General features: G+C 36.4%; 1 protein-coding gene across 31 annotated transcripts in view; it reads left to right on the plus strand.

Moving 5' to 3' along the window:
• The window catches only part of KDM6A (lysine demethylase 6A), a 235,034-nt gene that overhangs the window by 144,455 nt on the left and 65,709 nt on the right, over nucleotides 1–24,870 (plus strand). For 25 of the 31 annotated variants that reach the window (XR_010154914.1, XR_010154920.1, XR_010154915.1 and 22 more), the window contains 3 exons: nucleotides 1,825–1,945; nucleotides 16,142–16,196; nucleotides 18,875–18,909. Coding sequence is in view for 19 of the 31 variants with exons in the window: in XM_003953973.6 (XP_003954022.2) it covers nucleotides 1,825–1,945; nucleotides 16,142–16,196; nucleotides 18,875–18,909 (211 nt within the window). In the remaining 12 variants the exon portion in view is untranslated. The remainder of the gene's footprint in view (nucleotides 1–1,824; nucleotides 1,946–16,141; nucleotides 16,197–18,874; nucleotides 18,910–24,870) is intronic. The other 6 variants (XM_063804920.1, XM_063804921.1, XM_063804923.1 and 3 more) reach the window with 2 other exon arrangements.

Consider the following 24,870-nt stretch of genomic DNA (forward strand, 5'->3'; position numbering starts at 1 on the left):
GCATGTGTGGACATTGCTTAGTTCTGACCCATTCCATTAGAGAGTTTTCTGGTCCTATAAGGTAAGGTTAAGAAGCATTATCCATAATTTTATTATTATAAAATATAACATACCTACAGAAAAATGCATAAATCGTCATTGTATATCTTAACATGTTGTTATAAAATAAACATTCATGTAATCACCACCTCCATCAAGAAATAAAATACTGCTATCACCTCAGAAGCTTCTAAAAGTCTTTGTATACCCTTTCCCAGTCACACCATATGTTTTAATTGGCAGCATTTATTGCTGCAGTTGTCCTCGTCCTAACCCTTTTGATGCCTTTTCCAAACATGTGACTTGCCCCAACCCCTAAGTGTACGTTGATTAAGTAGGAAGCTGCCTTTAAATGAGAATGGTAATTTACCACAGTTTTTGCCTGTCAGTCCTTTAACTCTCCTCTCCTGCCTCAAAGCCTATATACATCAGATAATAACACACATACCCCACCTACTTAAAAATCCACCTAACAGATGGATACCCAGCTCCCCTTCAGAAGAAAGTACTGTCATAATCAGGGTAAAGGTGTCTGATGCCAGACCTGTGTTCCACCCCTCACTGCCATCTGCAATAAACACTACCTTTTAGGACTCTTAATTTTATAGCAAAAGTGTACATAACCATTCACACTTTTTTGGGAAGTAAATAATGTATGAATTGATGAAAGTAAAGTTACTAAATACATGAAGTATTATTTTGCTCTATTTTGTGGCTATGATGTTTCGAACTATTTTATACAAAAGATTGTTTTTGTTTTGAAAGCATCTAAGATTCTAAATAGCCACTTTAAGGTCTGTAGGGGTAGAGATAATTGATTAAAAGTTTTGCAAATAATATATTAGCTTGTGCTTGGAAGAAGCTTTAAATCATGTAGAGGAACCTAAAATGATACTGAATATACTGTTATATCTGATATAACCTTCAAAATTCAAAGTAGACATTTTTCTTTGTCATTATTTTAATATTTATTTTTGAGTAGGTAATACAGTCATATGATCAAATTAAACAATATAATAATGTATTCAATGAAAAGTGTTTCTTTCCCCAACCCCTGAACTTGTTCTATTGGTGATCAAAACATTTTATAAAAGATACAATGTGAATTTGGGGCAAAGATGAACTGATAGACGAAGAAAAGCGGAATGGAATAGAGAAGTAGACCTACACAAATATGGGTATTTGATTTAGGACACAGTAGCAACATAGAGTTTTGGAGTAAGGATGGTCATTTCTACAAATGGTGCAGGTACTATTGGATATCAGTTTGGAAAATATGAAGACCGTCTCTTAACCGCACATAGTATAAAAGATAAGGTACAGATGGTTTGTAAGCCTAAATATGAAAGACAAAAATGTAAACTTTTAGAAAGAAGACTTATTTTTATAGAGTAGACCAGAAACAAGATTAATCCCATATCCTTAAAAACTTTCCTGTCTGCCCCACCCTGTTTTCCCCTAGGAAATTTCAGAAACAATGAAATCAGTTATTTCTACTGATAATTTGATTAAACCATGGAATACTGTCTGTTTGAATAATTTAGAATAAATTCAACCTATCTTCCTTCCCCTTTATATCAAATTAGATTATATACGTTTAATTATATAAAAGGTCCATATGCCCCTTTTCAATTTTACTTTTTTAGTATTTATTAACATCATTTTTATAAAACCAACATTTCCTTTAAAACAATATTGCATCAAACAGAAGTTTCAATGTACTACCAAGCAAGAATTCATGCACGTGTTAAAAAGTTAAGATATCTTATGTCTATATTCTTTCAGGGCAATTAAAGCATTTCAGGAGGTGCTTTATGTTGATCCCAGCTTTTGTCGAGCCAAGGAAATTCATTTACGACTTGGGCTTATGTTCAAAGTGAACACAGACTATGAGTCTAGTTTAAAGGTAGGTTGTTGGGTTTTTTCAAGATACAATGTTTAATTTTGTGGTTTTTTTGTTTTTGTTTTTCTTAAATATTAGAGCATTGAGAAATGTTGGAATTTATATTGGCACTTTAAAAGAAAATTTGAAAATTCAGGTGACAGAACTGTTTATCAACTGTGAAGTAGAGTTTCAAGGTACAAAGTAGTTATGCTAAGACTTCCATGGTAACATTATACAATTTCACTTTAAAAAAAATAGTTTTAACTAAGATCTGTCATCAGGAAAGGGTGAAGGTTTCAGTCTGTTTGGATATGTAAATAACTCCTCTAGAAATGATTTGCCACTGTAGAGTTCAGAACCAGCTGAATGATTCTGAATGGATGTTTTTCTGTGACCCAATCATTGACCCTGTTTCCATGGGTCTCAGTACTTCTACCAGCAGAAGCACATCTTATATTTAAATTAGAAAAAAGAGTGTTCTCTGCAAGGCATTTGGACTGTTGGTTTGTGAGCATAAACATTGTGGGAAAAGATGATATGTTGTTGATTAACTTCGTATCCATGGAAATGTGATATTTCTCCAGTTTTTAATTTTTCATTGAGTTTTTTATGCTGTCTGAACCATCAATTTAGGTCTTGCTGGGCTTTTTCTGAAAATAGTGCTTTCCTGCCCAACAGAGGAATTATGTTTTGAAAGGAGTAGCAGTTTTAGGAAAAAGTTTAAGTTTTTGTGAATTTATGTTTATTGTTTATAATGGTTGTTGTATTCTGAATCTCCATTGCAGACTATCTTGATTCTAAAGGAAGGGTGGTTGGGGAGATAAAGAATGACATTCAAGTAGATTGTAATTTGAGCTCACTAATAAGGAACTACTGAAGGTTAAAAATAAAAAAAACTGTACTCAAGAGTGTCTAATTGTTCTAGATTTTTAAAGTAGAAAACTATGCAAGTACTGTTTCTACCTTACATGAGTTAAAAGAACAATACTGATGATGTTAAAGAGAAAGGGAGATACAACCAAAAACACTAAAAACAGTAGATTGCGAAGAATTTAGATCACACAGTGGTTGAAGGTAAGTGCAGTCGAGGAATAAGTTCCAGGGTAAGTGCAGGGTGCAGGTAGTGTGGAGAATGAGGGATGCCTGGAAGTTACCACTTTTCCTCAAGCTTAGAGTAGTAGCATTTCTGACACCATACTGTGGGATGTCAGCGGATATGAACTGGAAAATAAGTTTATAAAGCTGCCTCACATTTTTTTTGCAGTTTCTATTAGCTATCAAAGACTCTTAAAATGTCTTATAATACAGAATAAACATTTAAGCATTTCACATGCTTATTATGTTGCAGAAGTGTTTTTGGTAAATGTTGCTTAGGAAATACATTTGAAGGGAAAAGCAATCAGATGTGTCCCAAATTATGGAATGTGACTATGCGTGTATCAGTACAGTGATACCTTAAGTAATTCTAAAGATGCAAAATTCCATTTAAATGAAAGTGGCGATATTTAAAATCTCCTTTAATCAAGGGAAACAGTGTTTCATGGCCGATTGAAAGTGTTCTACTTAACCTTGGTGGGAACATTCCTGCATACCACTTTTATTTGTTCAGGTAGAAAGTCTAAAAAGTCAAGTCATGGTGATCTTAGCAAAATTGCCTTAAGTGAGGGCAGCCTTCTTTTGGGGGGACTTTTACCTTTAACGAGTCCATGATATTTCTCGTCCCTAGAGTGTGAAGGTTTCATTTGATTTTTATCTCATCCTGACTTTGGCTTTTTCAGCCCTCTCTCTAGTATTCCTTATCTATTTTAAGAAGAATTTGGGCATGAACATTTTTAGTCAAAGAGGAGGAGGTATTTTAGTTTATTACTAAAGTGCTTAGCATTCAGAATGAGTGAAGGTAGGAATAGAAGGAATGATATCCCCCTTTAGGTGGTTTTCCATTTTTCTAATACTTCACCTTCATCTGGATAAATGTGGAACCTCTGATGGCTTTTCCACAACATTAAGCTGTTTTCTAGCACAGTGTGTTGGTATAGATGCTTTTTAGGCTGTAACCTCAGGGACTCCAACTCAAATTGGTTAAAATAATAAAAAATATGCTCCTATGTGAAGTCTAGCCTTCAGGATTGGTTGATTCAGCTGATCTAAGGTTTCATCAAGGATTCATTTTCTTCTCAGTTCTGTGTTGGCTTTTTCTAAAGGCTGGTTGCTCTGCTTAGTGTAATGCTGGCATATAAGTGCATAGTAAATGATGATGATCATTTCATGTAGGAGAAAGATCCTGGTTGCCTGTTGATCTCTTCAAAAATACTTCACCTTGCATCTTATTGGCCAGAAATAGGCCACATGGCCATTCCTAATTGATTTCTTATCAAAGGAAATGTGGTTGCTCTTAGACTAGTTATGCCCAGTCTTTGAGAATTGTTCAAATCTGTAAGTAGTTGTTATCCAGTGGAGGGATAGGGTGGGTAAAAAGGATATTTTGGTATGGGGAGTGGTGTGAACAATCTGTCCGTTACAGATCAGATCTTCTCTATCCCATTTCCTTTCCCTCTGCCCAAGTGTGTATAATACTTTTTGGATGGTAAACTATTTAAATAAAATACAGCGTATTTTCATAATAGATTCCTTTTTTTTCCACCCACACATGAAATGAATTGTAGGGCCTCCTGTTGTGTTTCTGTCACTGGTGATAACTTTCTCACAAAATGTGTCTCTGAAATTCTGTGTTGGTGCTGTGTAAACAGCTCTCAGAGCAAACCAACTTGGTTTTCAAAAGTTTGACCCTGCCGCATATCTTCGTGACCTTGAGTAAGATTTCTGACTCTTGATTTTCTCTGTGTCTGAAGAACTAGAATAATTATAGCCACCCACATGATTGATATAAAGGTGAATATATGTGTGTGTTTGTTTTTATGTGTGTGTAGTTTTATATCACTAGTTTTGGGGGAACAGGTGGTGTTTGGTTGCATGGAAAAGTTCTTTAGTGGTGATTTCTGTGATTTTGGTGCACCCATCACCTGAGCAGTGTATACCGTACCCAATGTGTAGTCTTTTATCCCGCACCCCCTTGCCTCTCTTCCCCGAGTCCCCAAAGTCCATTATCTCATTCTTACACCTTTGCATCCTCATAGTTTAGCTCCCACTTCTAAGTGAGAACATGTGATGTTTGGTTTTCCATTCCTGAGTTACTTCACTTAGAATAATGGTCTCCAACTCCATTCAGGTTGCTGCAAATGCCATTCTTTCCTTCCTTTTTGGCTAAGTAGTATTCCATGATGTATATACCACATTTTCTTTATCCACTCATTGGTTGATGGGTATTTAGGCTGGTTCCATATTTTTGCAATTGCAAATTGTGCTGCTATAAACATGTGTGTGCAAGTGTCTTCTTTATATAATGACTTCTTTTCCTCTGGATAGATATCCAGTAGTGGGATTGCTGGGTCAAATGGTAGTTCTGCTTTTAGTTCTTTAAGGAACCGCCACACTGTTTTCCATAGTGGCTGTACTAGTTTACATTCCCACCAGCAGTGTAAAAGTGTTCCCTTTTCACCACATCCATGCCAACATCTGTTATTTTTTGATTTTTAAATCATGGCCATTCTTGCAGGAGTTAGGTGGTATCGCATTGTGGTTTTGATTTGCATTTCCCTGATCATTAGAGCTGTTGAGCATTTTTTCCCTATGTTCGTTGGCCATTTGTATATCTTCTTTTGAGAATTTTCAATTCATGTCCTTTGCCCACTTTTTGATGGGATTATTTGTTTTTTTTTCCTTGCTGATTTGTTTGAGTTCCTTGTAGATTCTGGATATTAGTCCTTTGTTGGATGCCTAGTTTGCGAACATTTTCTCCCACTCTATTGGTTATCTGATTACTCTGCTGATTATTTCTTTTGCTGTGCAGAAGCTCTTTAGTTTAATTAGGTCTCATCTGCTTACCTTTGTTTTTGTTGCATTTGCTTTTGGATTCTTGGTCATGAACTCTTTGCCTAATGTCTAGAAGAGTTTTCTGATGTTATCTTCTAGAATTTATATCTTCCAAATAAATAGTTTCAACCCTTCTTTAGTCTCAGTTATCTATCATGTAAAACAACCATAATTGGGGGCCAGCATAGATACTGTTGGAGAAATAAATATTCCTGTCTTAGAACTTAATCCTTGTATTTTTGTCCCTCTGCCCATCCTCAGAAATGTGAAGCTAATGCTCAGCAAACTTTATAATCATATGGTGTTATTTTTACATTAAATTGACCAATAAAGATTGTATGTGTTTAGTGAGCAGTGGAGATACCAATTCTTAATTCGTGAACTAGTTTAATATTATCTGAACCAGAGTCCATTTCAGGGTGACAGGTATTTTGTTGTTTTTCTTCTCTGTTTCAGCTAATATCCCCTAAGGTGGGTTTGGTTGCCTAGTTAATGCCATACAGTTAATTCAGGATTTTTTTTTTTTTGAGACGGAGTCTCACTCTGTTGCCCAGGCTGGAATACTGTGGTGTGATCTCGGCTCACTGCAACCTCCGCCTCCCAGTTTCAAACAATTCTCCTGTCTCAGCCTCCCGAGTAGCTGGGACTACCGGCATGTGCCACCACACCTGGCTAATTTTTGTATTTTTAGTAGAGACGGGGTTTCACCATATTGGTCAGGCTGGTCTCGAACTTCTGACCTCAGGTGATCCACCTGCCTCAGCCTCCCAAAGTGCTGGAATTACAGGTGCAAGCCACCATGCCCAGCCTAATTCAGGACTTTTATTTCATTATCCTTCAATGATATTAATGACAGTTACTTATTTTCAGTATATATTTGAAGCAGTGTGCTACCATTACTTTAACAAAAGGATATTACTGTTGACAGATAGTTTTATATAATGCCCCTAATTTTCACATCCTGGCAGACTATTAAAATTATTTCCTTCATGTGAAGAATAAGATACAATGACACCCTTATTCTTCAGTCAGTTAATGCCTGTGCATCTATTTAGTGAAGCTTATATAGGAATTTTCCCTAATGTTTACATATTTAAATATTCCTAAAATATGTCAACTTAGAACTCTTTTGGGATTTTAAAGGTAGGTAACCAAAAAGGGTGCCTTTTTTTATGGAAACCTGTAGATCATTGGCTGAGATGCCAATTTAAGTCCCCTTTTATAATTTGGTATTTGAATATGATAAGTGCTGATTGAAGGGGTTAATGTGAAAGGGATAGGAAGATGAGAATTATGGAGACAGTAAATGTTTCAAAGGAAATGGATTGAACTCAAATGCGACTTGTGTGTTAGCTTGCCATTTTACTGGGTGTTGGTGTTTCTTGAATGGGTAGATAAATAAAATGGAAGAGGCTATAAAATGAGAAAATGCCTACTTATAGAACAGGCTGGAAAATTTGAAGAAAAGAAAAAAAGCTGGTTTTATTCATCATCACTTAACAGAATTTTTTTCTATACAAACTGACACTGCAGTTGTTTTTTCCAGATGGCTCAGTTCACCAATTCATTCAGTATGCTTGCCATCTTATTATACTCGACATGAAACTTCTGAGTGAAGTAGCAGCTCCACTGTCTTTGTACCATACTCTTCTTTAGGAACTACTTCATTACGAGGTGTCTCATTTGATCTTCTACCCTGTATAAACTCAGGAATTTTATTGTAATATTTTTGATGCCAAGATATTTAGGCAGAAGGAATACATGAAGACATGATCATGTATGTGTACCTCCTTTTAGAAACCACTTTTGAAATCTGAAATGCCTCCTGTGTTTTATTATTTTATTCATGTAGAATGCACAGATCATTTGTTTCATATAATTAAAATATTGTGGGCCGGGCGCAGTGGCTCACGCCTGTAATCCCAGCACTTTGGGAGGCCAAGCGGGTGGGTCCCCTGAGGTCAGGAGTTCGTGAACAGCCTGGCCAATATGGAGAAATCCCGTCTCTACTTAAAAAAAAAAAAAAATTTAGCTGGGCATGGTGGCGCGCCTGTAGTCCCAGCTACTCCGGAGGCTGAGACAGGAGAACTGCTTGAACCTGGGAGGTGGAGATTGCAGTGAGCTGAGATCGCACCATTGCACTCCAGCCTGGGCAACAATAGCGAAACTCCGTCTCAAAAAAAAAAAAAAAAAGATACTGTGAACTTTCTGTATTTTAGAAATAACTTGCTGAGTTTGAATGCTAGCTATTAAATTAATTTTATCCATGCCTTATGTTTCTAGAATATTTGTAATGTTTCTTTATTGACATTTTAATAGTATATTTTTGTTAGTTCAGTAGTCTGAAGATAATGAAAGTTTAGGGCTGGGCACCATGGCTCATGCCTGTAAACCCAGCACCCAGCACTTTCGGAGGCTGAGGCGGGTAGATCACCTGAGGTCAGAAGTTTGAGAGCATCTTGGGCAACATAGTGAGAGAGAGACACACACACACACACACACACGTTTGTTAGTTCAGTAGTCTGAAGATAATGAAAGTTTAGGGCTGGGCTTAGTAGCTTATGCCTGTAATCCCAGCACTTTGGGAAGCTGAGGCAGGTGGATCACCTGAAGTTAGAAGTTCGAGAGCAACCTGGGCAACATAGTGAGACACACATATACACACACACACACACAACATAGTGTGAAACACACACACACACACACACACACACACCCGCCCGTCTCTTAAAGAAAAAGTTATTATTTCTCCATACTTGCTCTGCCCTATTTCCTTTATGATGCTCAATAGCTCTCACCTCTTTCAACTGGCATTTTGAAAATTTTAATCTTGAGTGGTTTGATTTGAGAGAAAGAATGGAGGAAGGCATCTCACTCATATGACTCAGTTTTCTTAGGGGATTAGAAAAGTCCTATCCCCTTGCCACCCCCAACAGCTTGGAATAATTGGTGGTAGTTATAAAACTATAAGATTTGGTGTTTATCCTGAGATTTGGCTTAGAACATGGGACCGGGAAGGGAAAGAAATTCTTCAAGAAAGGATCTACAGAGTATTGGCATATCATGGAAGCTGCATTTGTAGAATCTTCATAGGAATTGGTTGGGATGTAAAAATGGTGAGGCCTAATCGTTGTTTTTTGGTACTTTTTTTTTTTTTTTGAGACGGAGTTTCACTCTTGTTGCCCAGGCTAGAGTGCAATGGCGCGATCTCGGCTCACTGCAACCTCTGCCTCCCAGGTTCAGGTGATTCTCCTGTCTCAGCCTCCCGAGTAGCTGGGATTACAGGTGCATGCCACCACGCCTGGCTAATTTTTGTATTTTTAGTAGAGATGGGGTTTCATCGTATGGTCAGGCTGCTCTCAAACTCCTGATCTTAGGCGATCCGCCTGCCTTGGCCTCCCAAAGTGCTGGTTGGTCCCTCAAAGTGCTGGGATTGCAGGCGTGAGCCACCACGCCCGGCCTGTACTTTTTATTTAATGGATTTCCTCCTGGAGTAACAGCAACACCACACAGCAACAGCAAACTAAGTTTGGGGCCAGACCCACAAATTAACCTCATTTTTCATTGCTACCATGTTTAACATTTAAAATGCTTCACTGAGGCAGTTCTTAATACATACTATTTTTGGATAAACCACCAGGCAGATACCAAAAAATATTAGCACACTATTCTGGTCATCTTAAGAAAAGAAGAACATTCTTTTTTAGTATTAGTTACGCTGTGTATTTCTTCCTTTGATATAACTGTTGGTTCTTTATACATAAAATTCATATAGTCAGATTTTGCTTGGCTTTTTATGGTTAGCAGTAGATTGGATTATGATTGAGGAAACTGCAACCCACTTTATTTTCTTTGATTTAAATCTTTCTTTTCCTTTCAGTCATTGACAGTAGAACTCAGTTTCACCTGAGTGTAACATCACTGTTCCTTTTGGCAGAGGATGGTCATTGCTGTTTATTTTGTTTTCTACTTTTTCTCACTTGTAGAAAATAATCATCCTTTCCCTGTTCTTTTCTCTTTGTACTACTCGTCAGCTTGTACTTTACCAATTTCCTAGATAATAGTTTCTGATACGAGGCAACCTCCTAATTAATTTATCTGGCCACTTAATAATGCTTTCTCTATTTCACTCTGCCTGCCCAACTTTGGTTTTCTGTTTGATATTATTTCTGCCCTGAGTTCTATAACGTGCCTTCAAGTATGAATTAGTAAAAGTGGCCGAAATACTTCAATACCTGCAAAATGCATGTTTGAAAAGTACATGGCTGCTCATATATGTGCAGTAACACCATTCTTTCTCTTTGAAACTGAGGAGTTAGGGTGATTCTAGGTTCCCTGTGTTACAGTTTCTCTCTTCTAGTATATTTTAACTACAGAAGTCATTTCTAAAGTGATTTCTGGTGCTAACTTACAACAACTTAAGGGCGTTATAGATATTTGATCTTCAAAGGCAGCTTTATAAAGCAGTCACTGTATTGTCACATTTAGAAAAAGGTTGTTTGGCTGGGCGCAGTGGCTCACACCTGTAATCCCAGCACTTTGGGAGGCTGAGGCGGGTGGATTGCCTGAGGTCAGGAGTTTGAGACTTGCTTGGCCAACATGATGAAACCCCATCCCTACTAAAAATACAAAAAATAAGCCCGCATGGTGGCAGGTATCTGTAATCCCAGCTACTCGGGAGGCTGAGGCAGGAGAATCGCTTGACCTGGGAGGCGGAGGTTGAAGTGAGCAGAGATCAAGCCATTGCCCTCAGCCTGGGCAACAAGAGCAAAACCCCATCTAATAAATAAATACATACATACATACATACATACAAAATTTAGTCGAGGGTGCTGGTGTGTGCCAGTAATCCCAGCTACTCCAGAGGCGGAGGCCCAAGAATCGCTTGAACTGGGGAGGTGGAGGTTGCAGTGAGCCGAGATTGCACCACTGCACTCCAGCCTGGGTGACAGAGTGAGATTGTCTCAAAAAAAAAAAAAAAAAAAAAAAAAGTTATGTTTTAAAAGGATATTCTACAGTGCAAATTTTTGCAGCATCCCCCTTTATAAAACATCATGTTCACCTTGTATTAGTTATTTGTGTACATATCAGTCTCAAATATGAATACAGATTGCTCACTAGATAGAAATACCTTGGAAATTAAGTTGGCTCATATTCTGATCATTTTGTGTACATAGGTTAGATGCAAACTAGGACCAGTTTTTAAAAATTTCTAGTCAGTTGCATACCTATACTTTTGTAAAGTATGATAGAAATGAAGAGTTGGAAGACTAGGTAGGATACAGCTACAGGAAGAAAGATGAGCAAGAGCTGTAAGATAAATGGTTGCTCATAGGATGGATGGGGGCAAGGTAATGAATGTATCCTAGAGATCTTAAAGAGATTTATTAACTGACTTGATGCGGGAAGAGATTCCCCATTTACGGGCTCAGACCACTTTACTATGTTAAATAAAGTAGGGGATAAAGAAAGTAGCAGCCGGTTTTGGGTTTAGGAGGTGAAAAGGCTCTGAATGGCGATAAGTCATTTGGGAGTAAATTGATTTGGAGGTACCTGAGGGATATCAGATATTCATGCACACAGATATAAATCTGGAGCCAAAAAGAAGAGCTAGAACTAAGATTTTGAACATCTTCAGTATACAATGCGTTTTGTCCCCCACCCCTTTTTTTTGTTAAAGAAATTTTTAGAAAAGACCGGCTGGTAAACTTCAAAAAAGAAGCCTCTTTTTTGAGCGAAGATTGTCAGGATTTGTTAGCTATTAGCAAGTCATTGGTATGCAGTAGATTCCCTCCTGGAAACAGTTGTAATAACGTTGTATTACAAAGAGTATCAGAACTGAGTTTTGAGGGCTTTGGGAGAACCTCAGTCAGATCATCTTGACCAGGAACATGGCTCACAAGCCCTACCAAAACTTAGCCGTTTTCAGTTCTGTATCTTATTTTAGAGACCACATTTTTAAAGTAAGTACCATGACATCCTAGGGCATTTCCCTATTCTTACCCATAGACTATTCATTTTAGGAATCAAGTTTGTTGGTTTTAATTTATACTTTTATTTTATTTTTTAATATTTTATTTTTTTGAGACAAAATCTCACTCTGTCGCCCATGCTGGAGTGCAGTGGTGCGATCTTGGGTCACTGCAACCTTCGCTTCCTGGGTTCAAGCGATTCTCATGCCTCAGCCACCTGAGGCATGTGCCACCATACCCTGCTAATTTTTGTATTTGTAGAGGAGACTGGGTTTTGCCATGTTGGCCTGGCTTGTCTCAAACTTTTGGCCTCAAGTGATCTGCCCGCCTTGGCCTCCTGAAGTGCTGAGATTATAGGTGTGAGCCACCATGCCCTGCCCTAAATTCATAATTTTAGAAATGTGGCAGTCTGTAACAATGAATAAGAAAAAAATGATTTATCTTTGACATGCAACAGTACCTGGCACACCTTTCCTTTTCTCACTTAAATGGTCATTATAACCCTGTTTTATAAGGCTCTGTAAAAATAACTTCAGTGGTTTCCTCAGCCTGAAGTAACTCTTTTCTTACTTTCCTCATCTATATCTTTTTGGATTCTGTTATGGAGTTGTCTTTCCTGTGTATTCTCAGAGCAGGTTAAAATTTTAAAAATCCTATTAAGGCATTAATTTCAGTGAACATTGTATTCTGTAGATGTATAGCCATAGAAGCGTGCCTGGCATAGATAAAAGCTGGTTGCCAGCGTGTCAGTCCTAAAATGCCATGTGTCTACCTTAATTGGATATAGACAGCAGTATCAACTATACATACATTGTTTATATAGTCTGAAATAAAGGTTTCTGGGGCAAGCACATAATTTAAAAACTTCAAAATAGAATAGTGTGGTTTAACTCTGTATATTAGAATAGCTTGCATAAGTTTTTTTCTGGTTTGCAGGTTGTTGCCTACAACCCACTGAATCAGAACATTTTAGATTGGTACTGGAATCTAAACATTGCTCCAAATTAATAACTTATAACTAAATACATAATTTGTCAATTGCAAAAAGTTATCCCATTGTTTGTTTTCAGGATTGGGAATATAGTTGAAGGGTTCTACAAGTAAAAAGATTCATGAGGTAATCAGACTATATACAGCTAGAAATAAAACAATTTAAAGGGAAATAAAGTCTTGAAACTCAAGTTTTATGTGTTAATTACATGAATATAGATTTCTCCCCCCTCCCCATAGAAATCAAGTTCCATTGGCTGTATTAGGCAAAATACTATAACATTATTTTGAAATATTGAACACGTTGAAGGCTTTTAAAACAAAAGGTGACTTTGGTGATAAAGATGTCAACAGAAATAGTAATGAATCAAACTTTGCGTTAAATTGGGCCAGAAGTGCTCCATAAAAAGAAAATCTCTATAACATTAAAAAAAAAAAGTCATAAGTAAATCTTCTTGCTTGGAAACTAATTTTCTGTAGACTGCTTTCCGCCTTCAGGTTTGTATATAGTCTTTGAACTGCAGAGGCCTCTTCTGCATAATAATTATTTCACACAGCAGTAGCCAGTTTCAGCACTGCAGTATTTCAGTGTGAGGCACAGATGTTTCCTAGCTGCCTCTGTTGGTTGCAGGGAAGGGTGCTGGATATTTTACCATGGTATTTTCAGGTTTGTGGGCTGGTTATCATAATTGATAGTCCTTTCTACTGGTGTATATGTTAATAGGTACATCTATTTTGCATCTGGTTTAGGTCCTGGAAATGAGGCTTTGTGGTCATGTTATCCCTACCCCGGTTCTTCATCTCTCTTGAGAGTGCTGAACAGCGTATCAGTGTTTTTCTTTATGTGGAACGGTGTTGTTAGTTTCTTATAAACACTTAGTAATTATTCTGTAAGTTCTTTCATTGTCATAGTGGATGTTTTTGAATGTGTATTCATTTGTTTTTTTTGTTTTTGTTTTTTGAAACGCATTCTCGTTTTTTCCGCCACAGGCACCCGCCACCATGTCAGCTAATTTTTGTGTTTTTAGTAGAGACGGGGTTTCACGATGTTGGCCAGGCTGGTCTCGAACTCCTAACCTTAGGTGATCTGCCCGCCTCGGCCTCCCAAAGTACTGGGATTATAGGTGTGAGCTACTGTACCCAACCAATGTGTATTCTTTTGCTGAGTAATTTTCCTATGTCTTCACTGTTTGGAAATGTTTGGTATTTCATAGTGTTGTGGGTTTGAAATGGTGCATCAGTAACTTGATTGCTGCGTTTAAGATTGTTTTATAATTACACAAAACATGGTCAAGAAATACTCCTGCCAGGTTTCATTACAGAATCTTAAATTACTGATAGATGAAATGTAGGCTAGGCTATTTGAATTCTACATCTCTATTCTTCCTTGTGGGGTTTCAGTGAAATAGTAAAACTAAAATATTGCCATATTGAAGGCCGTTTCTTCTCATTTCAGTTTGTACCCTTTGATGGCTCAGTTAGGAATGGTGGTCTGTGTTCTTCTATCTAAATATTTATGCTTACAGGACAAATTAGACTTAGAAATGTAGTACAGTCTGAATGTGTGACTACTCTTGTGCTCTTTTTGTCTAGAGGAAAGCAATTGATTATAAAGCATGCTTTGCTTTCATAGTACTCAAACGTTTTAAAATAGTCTGTTCTCTATTGCTATGGTAGCACACTAAAGGGATGTTTGAAGACATAGTCTGCTTAGTAGGCCAAGGGAAAATAAAAGCAGTTTTTGAAGTGTTCAAATGTTAGATTTTTTTCATTCAGTCAACTATGGCAAATGATTTTTCAGTTTTATTTTGTTGACCATTGCATCCCTAGTGTCTGCATTGTCCTTAGGGCATTATAGACTCTTGACCCATTGAGAAGATGTAATCAGCTTTAAGTTTAAGAATATTACAAGTGTTGGTCAGCCTAATTATGCATGCACATCAGAGACTTTTATTTTATTTTATTTTATTTGAGATGGATTCTCTGTCGCCTAGGTTGGAGTGGAGTGGCACGCTCTTGGCTCACTGCAATCTCTGCCTCCCGGGTTCAAGGAATTCTGCCGTCTCAGCCTCCGGAGTAGCTGAGACTACAGGCTCTCACCACCATGAACAGCTAATTTTTTATTTTTAGTAGAGATGGGGTTTCAGTATATTGGTCAGGCTGGTCTTGAACTCCTGACCTCAGGTGATCCACCCACCTCGACCTCCCAAAGTGCTGGGATTATAGTTGTGAGCCACTGCACCTTGCCAAGAGACATTCTTGAGTGAATACATTAATAATAGCCAGTGTTCATACCAAATGATGTTTTCTAATTTTCCTTCCTTGTGACTTTTGGGTAGCCAACATCAATAACTCTTTAGATTTTTGGATTGTGGATAGGAATGAATTTATTATGGTCATTTTTTTAAATGCTTTCCACTTTAATTACTTTTAATGCTAAAAATTTGTGGAGGCTCAGAAAATTTGAATATATATTTGTAGGAATATTATTTAGAAGAGTTTAAAGAGATTTACTCATCTTTTTTAACTTAGATTTTATACCAACTCTATTACTTATCTTAATTTATATACCTTGTTTAATGTTGATAAACTAGATATTAAATGTCACCCAGTGTTCTTGATGATAATATGCACTCCTAAAAATTAGTGTTATGCATTGATGTTAATGTGCTTATATGATATTATTACAAGTGGATTCTGTATTAGTGGTTTATTGTTGACTGGAAAATTATACAAATTCTATGCATATAATGTCACATTGTAAAAGGACAGTTATATTTGGTAGATGAACTTGGACACAGGCTATTTTAAAAGGCACTTAAGTACAGTGATTATTGAAAGATCAGTAAAGACAGAAAGTTTTACCCTCTATGACAATACTCATAGTGATTTTTTTTGTTTCAGACGTCCATGTCTCATTTTGAGATAAGCAGTGGTGTTCTGACAATACCATCAGACTTCTACTTGGATTTTCAAAAATAATAATATGTTCTCTAAATATTTAAACTGTTGTATAGCACTTCCTGTTTACTTGACTTAAAAATCTTCACCTTTTTCATATAAATAAAAATATACATAGGATAACTTGATAAAATTAATTCTTTTTCAAATTCTCCATTCTCAGCTGTCTCAAGAAAATAACCCCACAGCATGTCAGTTGTCAGCAGTAAATGTTCAAAGTATTTCTAGTTGGTAGGCTAGTGTATTTTATTTGCATAGCCTGTATTCATTATTATTTTAGACCTTACATACCTGAAAAGTATCTTAAGATGCTTTTGTGTGACTCTAAATTGAGTGCATTAATTTTCTCACTCTCGTCTTGCAGCATTTTCAGTTAGCTTTGGTTGACTGTAATCCCTGCACTTTGTCCAATGCTGAAAGTAAGTATTATTAAGTACTGTAGTTTTCTACATGTATTCCGATCACTTCATGGCAAATAACAATAATGTTAGTGATAAATTCTGTGCAATTTTTTCTTTTAGAATTGTTTAATGTAACTATATTGGTTGCCATGGCAACTTACATAAATGGAACCTGCAAGACCAGATATTGTGAACAGCCTGTGTCTAAAATAGATAGGCCAGTGAAGTGAGTTGTTGAATTAAAAGTATCTTCACTAATAAACAAGATTGATTTTTTTCTGTCGTGTATTATATTGTAGATGACTTGGTAGGATTAAAAACAGGTTTTGCTGGTCTTTTAGGAAACATGAGTATATAAAGATTCTTATCTGATAGCTTACTGATTCCTACTGCGTGGGATAAAAATTATTGGTAATTATGAAGACATATTTGTGACTTTTATGATAGTTTTATATATCGTTTAGAAAGTTTGAGTTGACATTTTTCAATTAATTAGAAAGGAATGCATTTACGAAGCATGTTCTAACAAAGTGTTTTTTTCCAAACAGTTATTTTCTGCTTCTATGTAGGTGTCTTTTCAAAAGCAGATTGGGTTGATGATATGTTTATCGATATGTATTTAGGTATATTTATTTAATATACACTAAAGTATCCAGTAAAAAGGTTTAAGAATATTCGTTGACGCTGAATTTCTTAAAAACCTTCTTACTTGAAAAATAAATTATTATTATTATTATTATTATTATTTTCTCTTTTTTTTGAGATGGGGTCTCACTCTGTTGCCCAGGCTGGAGTGCAGTGGTGTGATTTTGGCTCACTGCAAGCTCCGCCTACCGGGTTGACGCCATTCTCCTGCCTCAGCCTCCCAAGTAGCTGGGACTACAGGTGCCCGCCACCATGCCCAGCTAATTTTTTGTATTTTTAGTAGACATGGGGTTTCACCGTGTTAGCCAGGATGGTCTCGATCTCCTGACCTTGTGATCCTCCCACCTCGGCCTCCCAAAGTTCTGGGATTACAGGCGGGAGCCACCGCGCCCGTCCGAAAAATGAAATTTTTAATTGGTATAAGAAAAATCGAGCAATTAATGACAGTTTCAGTCATACAAAGGATTCCGGGTTTTAGAAAGTCAGTGTTTTGCTGTAAGTTACTTTTTTGTTTTTGTTTTTTGTTTCATTTTGAGATGGGGTCTTTCTCTGCCACTTAGGCTGGAGTGCAGTGGTGTCAGAGTAGCTCAGCTGCAGCCTCCAACTCCTGCACTCAAGTGATCTTCCTGCCTTAGCCTCCTATAAATCACTTGAAAGAGTATAGAGAGATATTAGTGAAAAGTAGTCTTAGTCTTTAGAAATGCCCTAGGAAATTGTTGAATCAGCGAAAACTCTGTAGAATTTTCAATATAACATGGATTAAGAAATAGTATGGATTAAATCATCATTTAATCCAGATGAATTATGTCATACTTTTACTAAAGGTAATTTCCTGTGAAAATCTAAAGGATTTTTACTTTCTTAAATGAAATTCAGGATCCAGTACGATTAGGGTGTTTGTAGAATAAACGGTAGAATAATAACAAATGCAGCAGTATTTTATAGTTTCTAATATAAGGTTAGATTTGAAAAAATTGACTCATTGGTTTAGTAATTTATAAAGTTTTAATTTATACCTTTTTCTTAATTATATATCCAGGTTATAAACCATCTAGAATATATAGATGCTTAAAATTCTTTTCAAATTAGTTTACGAGAATAAGAAAACAACTGATTATCTTTTAATTCATTATGGTCTAGTACCTAAAAGGTAACTTTGGTAAGTCAGTTGAATGATAACTTTTATGGATGTCTCATAAATATCAAACTAAATGTTTTGGTAAATCCTCATTTTATTCTACTCTGTTTAAATCTCAGTTGTAGATCATTACTCTTGAGAGAAAAATGTCTGCATAGGTAGGATGAGTGCCACATGGCATAAAACTGTTGAATTTGAAACAGTTTGAACCATCATGAGTGCTACAAGGTGGTTGGTCACTCAAACGGGAGAGCATATTTTCTATTTAGAGACTTTAGGCTATTACAGTTTAGTTGATTTGGATAGTTTACTTTAGACAGTCTACTTGATTACTTGATAGCTATAATAATGCCTGATGTCACAACAAATGTAGAGTACCTACTTTGAGCCAGTATTACTCTTTTCAACACCAGGCTCCTTATTGTCTTTGTAAAACTTATTTTTCTTTGAATTTTTACATCATCACTGATTTGTACTTTGGTTTTAATATTTTTTAATTAAATATTGATTTTACTCTTTTTTGACTTGGGATTCAGTTTTTAAATACTGTGTTTTGAAATGTATAGATTATAAAGGTTTTCTCTCTTTGCTTAATGTTGCCATTTTGAACTTTGTAAAACATATATTCACTTGCTATAGATTTAATGCTAATTTTAATAATTGCATTGACAGAAATTTCATTTGATAATGACCAACAATGAATACATGTGGTTTCTTATCATGATTGTGTTCTTTAGTGTGTTTGTTTGTATATTCTATTTTAGTAAAAGCAAATAAAAGTTATGTTTTTCTATTACTTAAATCTATATAGTGTAGACTGTGATAATGTTTGATGCTTTGTTATTCTTACTTAATTTGCCCCGAATTCTGCTGTATTGTTACTGATTTTTTTGTCTTTCCTCATCCTTTGCAGTTCAGTTTCACATTGCCCACTTATATGAAACCCAGGTAAGTGTTTTAACTTATTCTATTTAAAACAAAAGCAAACAAAAATCATTACTCCTATCATGCTTTACTGAAATCAGAAGTGTACAGATAATTTAATGGAGTTCTGGGCGTTACTTCTTAGGTAAATTTCGTATTTTATACTCATTAAATGTGATCAAGATGCTGCTTAGTAAAACAATTATTCCAAGGAGTGCTTGCTGTGTACAAATAAATTCCATTTAATATTTTCCTTTAAACTTGATCCATTTGCGGCTGGGCGTGGTAGCTCACACCTGTAATCCCACTGGTTTGGGAGGCCAAGGCGGGTAGATCACTTGAGGCCAGGAGTTCAAGACCAGCCTGGCCAACATGACGAAACCCCATCTTTACTAAAAATACAAAAAATTAGCTGGGCATGGTGGCAAGCACCTGTAATCCCAGCTACTCGGGAGGCTGAGGCACAAGAATTGCTTGAACCTGGGAGGCGGAGGTTGCAGTGAGCTGAGATCTCGCCACTGCACTCTAGCCTGGGCAACAGAGTGAGACTCTGTCTCAAGAAAAAAAGAAACAACTGAACTTGATGTAGATCATTTGCAAGCTCAAATGGCTATATTTAAGATTTATCTTATTCTTGATGCCAGATGCCTTCCTTTCTTTTCAGAATGTTTATAGATGGTTGTTGTAATGCGTTTTTTAAAGAATTCTTTTGCTTTTTCTTAAGACTGAAATAACTCTTCTATGTGTCATTATTGGAAAGGCATCAAGAGTCACCTCTTGATGTCCTTGCCATTAATTTCATGGCTCCTTCACTTTAAAAAACTTTTAACTTTTAGAACATCTTGGTTTTGTGTGTGTTGATTAATACACGGTCAAGATTGATACATCTTGATTTTGCTTAGTTGTGTGATAAAAGTATAACACATTTGGCAGGGGTGGTTGGAGGCAAGGGGAGGGAGAGCATTAGGACAAACACCTAATGCACGTGGGGCTTAAAACCTAGATGATGGGGTTGATAGGTGCAGCAAACCACCATGGCACATGTATACCTATGTAACAAACCTGCACATTCTGCACATGTATCCCAGAACTTAAAGTAAAATGAAAAAAAAGTATAACACATTCATTTTAGGCAGTGGTATGGAAAATCAGGAATAAATTTGTATGAGACTCAAAATTAGGTCATCATAGTTTACATAAATTTTTAACAGCTTTTTAGGAAACAAATACTGTTGGTTTTTTTTTATGCCTACATAATTTATAAGGTCTGTTTTGATGTTTTGGCCCAGGTGTTACAATAAGGCATATATGTGCCATGCAGAGTTCATACCCACCAGATACAAGATCCTGCTACATCCCGTTGTTTATATTGTTATAGGATGTAATCAGACAGTTTGAGATCATTTATGCTGGTGGTTCCCAAACCCAGCTCTATGGCAGAATTATTTGGGAAGCTTTATAAATCAGCTGTCATGGGGAGTTTTAAAAAATTAACATCAGATTTCTGGGTACCTCAACCCTCCCCATCTGCACTTTGCCTCCCCATCCCCCCTCTACCTCCCCATCCCTCCTCTACCCCATACTCTAGTTTTTCTAGTTCTCTATGAGATCACTGGTCTGTCATTAGCTAAAGAAGCGAAGTTTTTTTAACCTTTATTTTTAATGAGTATTTTTGCTGGAGATGGAATTCTGTTTATCTGACTGCTTTGAAATTCACAATACATTGTCTTTTGGCTTTCATTGGTTCTGATGTGAAGTTGTCTGTTGGTCTTACTGTTTAATCCTGTGAAGGTAATGTGGGCACAGGGCCCTCCTCCCATTGATTCATTTGATAAATTTTAATACTGATTCAGATTAAACAAAACAAAAGAATAAACTCATGGCAAACAGTGTACAATTATTAGGTGACACTGTAAGTATATGAAAGGATTAAAAAAAACTCTACGCCAGTGATTATAATATGGATTTTCATTTTCAAGTGAAAAATTAAGAGAAGCAAGATGGCCTGCTTACCTACCTATTAAAAGTTAGTTTTTATAGTTCCACCAATTTTTACCAATGGACCCTATTTATGAATATGGATTTAGGAAATTTAAGTGAGATGTATTTAATGGCTACTGCTAGGTAAACAATAGTTCTAGGGAAGTTTCTCTACTTCTCTACATAGGAAGAAGTTTCCCCACTTCTCTACATAGGAAGAAGTCTTCCTCACTAATAAATGAAGAAGGATCATTTCATAATCCCCGAGGGCCCTGTCCCGACATTACCTTCACAGGTTTAAATACTAAGATCATAATTAAAACTAAAGTTATGGAATACCACTTTACCTAGAATGGTGTTAAAGAAATGTTAGCAAGTACAATGGCTTTGTGGTATTGAGCTTATGTTTGAAAGGCAAAAAGGTCTTGGCCGAGCGCAGTGGTTCATGCCTGTAATCCCAGCACTTTGGGAGGCCAAGGTGGGTGGATCACTTGAGCTCAAGAGTTTCAGACCAGCCTGGGCAACATGGTGAAACCCCATCTCTACCAAAAATACAAAAATTAGCGGGATATGGTGGTGCACGCCTGTAGTCCCAGCTGCTTGGGAGGCTGAGGTGGAAGGATCTCTTGAGCCTGGGAGGTGGAAGTTGCAGGGATCTGAGATCTCGCCACTGCGCTCCAGCCTGGGTGACAAAGCGAGACCCCGTCTCAAACAAAAAGGAAACAAAAAAAAGAGGTCTTTTGTAGAGATATGAGTAAAGGATTAAAAAAATTTTTTTGTTGAATTTAATAATAGGCATTTGGGTTTGTTTAATTTTAATGAGAGCTCATCCCCTAACCCTGTATTTTTATCTTTTATGATCTTATAGACAAAGCTGTTAATATTTTAGTAGATTAAAAAATATTTTAGTAGATTGGCCGGGTGTGGTGACTCACACCTGTAATCCCAGCGCTTTGGGAGGCCGAGGCAGGTGGATCACTTGAAGCCCAGAGTTCAAGACTAGCCTGGGGAACATGATGAAACCCTGTTTCTACTAAAAATTTAAAAATTAGCTGAGTGTGGTAGCATGTGTCTGTAATCCCAGCTACTTGGGTGGCTGAGGCAGGAGAATCGCTTGAACCCAGGGAGGCGGAGGTTGCAGTGAGCCAAGATGGCGCCACTGCACGCCAGCCTGGATGACAGATCAAGACTGTTTAAAGAAAAAAAAAAATGATTCTCATAGGTTTCTATGTATATTGTCATACCATCTATAAATAAAGATAACTTTGCTTCTCTGTACATGTGCCGCACAATGATGTTTTGATTAACAAAGGATCACATATATGATGGTGGTCCCATAGGATTATAATAGCATATTTTTACTGTACTTTTTCTGTGTGTGTTTTTTGTTTTAACTGAACCTTTTCTATGTTTAGATATTTACCATTGTATTGTAATTGTCTGTAGTATTCTGTATAGTAACATGCTGTACAGGTTTGTAGCCAGAAGCAAGAGGCTATACCATATAGCTTAGATGTGTAGTAGGCAATACCATCTAGGTTTGTGTAAGTATACTCTGATGTTTGCACAACGATGAAATTGTTAAGTGACACATGACTGTATAATGTCATATCTCCAAATATATTGTCAATTATTCTTAAACATTTATATTGATGAATTAATTTACCTTCCCTGTTTTATTAGCTGGGACCTCCAGATCATTTTTTCTACAGTAATAATAGTATTAACGGGGCTTCTTTTCTTTTTCTTGAGTTTAGTGAAATAATTTGAGCAGTTCACCATCTTGATTCTTATAGCCTTTAAGGTTTCAAGATAGAGGATTTTTCCCTTTTCATTCTGTTACTGAAATGTTAGTTATTTTTGAATAGATAATCCAAAATGAAAAGTTTTGAAAGAATACATAGTGAAGTATCCTCTTCCTTCCACTTCCTCAGGCATCTACTCCCCTCCCTAAAGCCATCAATGTTACCAGTGGTTTTTAAATCCTTCCAGAGAAACTCAGTGTATATATAAGCAAGTCCACATATGTTTGCATGTTTATTTCTTGTATTTAATTTTATTCAAATGATAGCCAATAATGTATGTTCTCTTCTGACCTTGCTTTAAATTTTAACTTAATCTTGTATCTTGGAAATCATTCTGTATCAGTACGTGTAGAGCTGCATCATATCCCTTTACATATAGATGTACAGTTAACTAATTTAACTACTCCCCTTTGAGGAATAATTACAAATAATAATATTTTGAATAACACTGTTTATAAGAATTGTTTCATTTTTAACACTTTTCTGTCAAGCATTAATATATTACCAAAACACTATAGACTTATGTATGTTATTATACTATAGCAAAATAATATAGATAAGTGCTATAATACTTATCTATATTAGACATCTATAATAAGATAAGTATTTTACACGAATCCAAGAACTCTAAATAAAGAAAAAAATTCCAGCTGATACATAAGTGTGTGATAAATATGTAGGGTTTATTTCACGAATACATAGGATTTTACCATTTTGACCAATTTTAAGTGTACAACCCACTGACATTAAGTAAATTTGTATTGTTGTGAATCTGTCACCACCATTCATCACTAAAACTATTTCATCATCTCAAAGTATCCATTAGGTAATAATTCCCCATTACTCCCTTCACTGGGCTCCTAGCAGCCACTATTCTACTTTCTGTCTCTGTGAGTTGACCACTCTAGGTATCTCATAAAAGTGGAATCTGCCAGGCGTGGTGGCTCATGCCTGTAATCCCAACACTTTGTGAGGCTGAGGGATGGATCATTTGAGGTCACGAGTTCGAGACCAGCCTGGCCAACATGGTGAAACCCCGCTTTTACTAAAAATACAAAAATCAGCCGGGCATGGTGGCAGGTGCCTGTAGTCCCAGCTACTCGGGAGACTGAGGCAGGAGAATCGCTTGAATCCAGGAGGTGGAGGTTGCAGTGAGCCAAGATCCCACCGCTGTACTCCAGCCTGGGTGACAGAGCAAGACTCTGTCTCAAGAAAAAAAAAAAAAGTGAAATCATACAATATTTGTGCTTTTGCATCTGACTTATTTCACTTAGCATAATGTCTATATGGTTTAGCATGTGTCAGAATTCCATTCCTTTTTAAGACCGAATAATATTCCATTGTATGGATACACCACATTTTGTTTATCCATTTCATCTGTTGATGGACACTTGGTTTGCTTCCAGTTTTTGTCTGTTGTGAATAGTGCTGCTTGACCATGGATGTGTATATAAGTTGTTAGAGTTCCTGCTTTCAGTTCTTTTTGCAATATATCCAGAAGTGGAATTGCTGGATCATATGGTAATTCTATGTTTAATTTTTTGAGAAACAGTCATACTGCTTTTCCTTTTTCTTTTGAAGCAAGTATTACATCCGAACCTAATAAAAGACAGTATAATAAGAGTCAATATACAGACTGATATCATGATGAATATTGGTGTAAAAATGCTAATAAAATATTAGCAAACAGAATACCTTATCTCATTAAACACAACAATATACTATGACCAAGTGTTATTCATTTCAGGAATGCAAGGTTGACTGAATCTTCGGAAATCTATTAATATTGTAATAATAGAGCTAAAGGTAAAGTCAAATTATTATCACCATAGATTCTGAAAAAATCTTTGATAAATTCAATACCCATTTCTAATAAAAACACTCTTATACATAGGAATTGCGGGTTACTTTCTTATCGTGATAAAATGCATATGCTTTAGTTTCAAAGTCAGAATTTTACTTAAGGCAAAATTCTAGAGACCTTTTCACTAGAATCAGGAGCAAGGTGAAGATGCCTACTATTTCCATTAGTCCTTGGTATTATACTATAGGTATTAGCCAGTGTAGTTAGATAAGAGAGAGAAGTCAGTTACAGGCACAAATTAACATACAGAATTAATAAGCTTCAACAACAATAGTCAGAACATAACAGGAAAAAATTCTATTTAGAGTGTTCATCAAAGTATATTAAATACTTAGG

This window comes from Pan troglodytes, chromosome X, assembly GCF_028858775.2.
Source record: "Pan troglodytes isolate AG18354 chromosome X, NHGRI_mPanTro3-v2.0_pri, whole genome shotgun sequence".
Lineage (NCBI taxonomy): Eukaryota > Metazoa > Chordata > Mammalia > Primates > Hominidae > Pan > Pan troglodytes.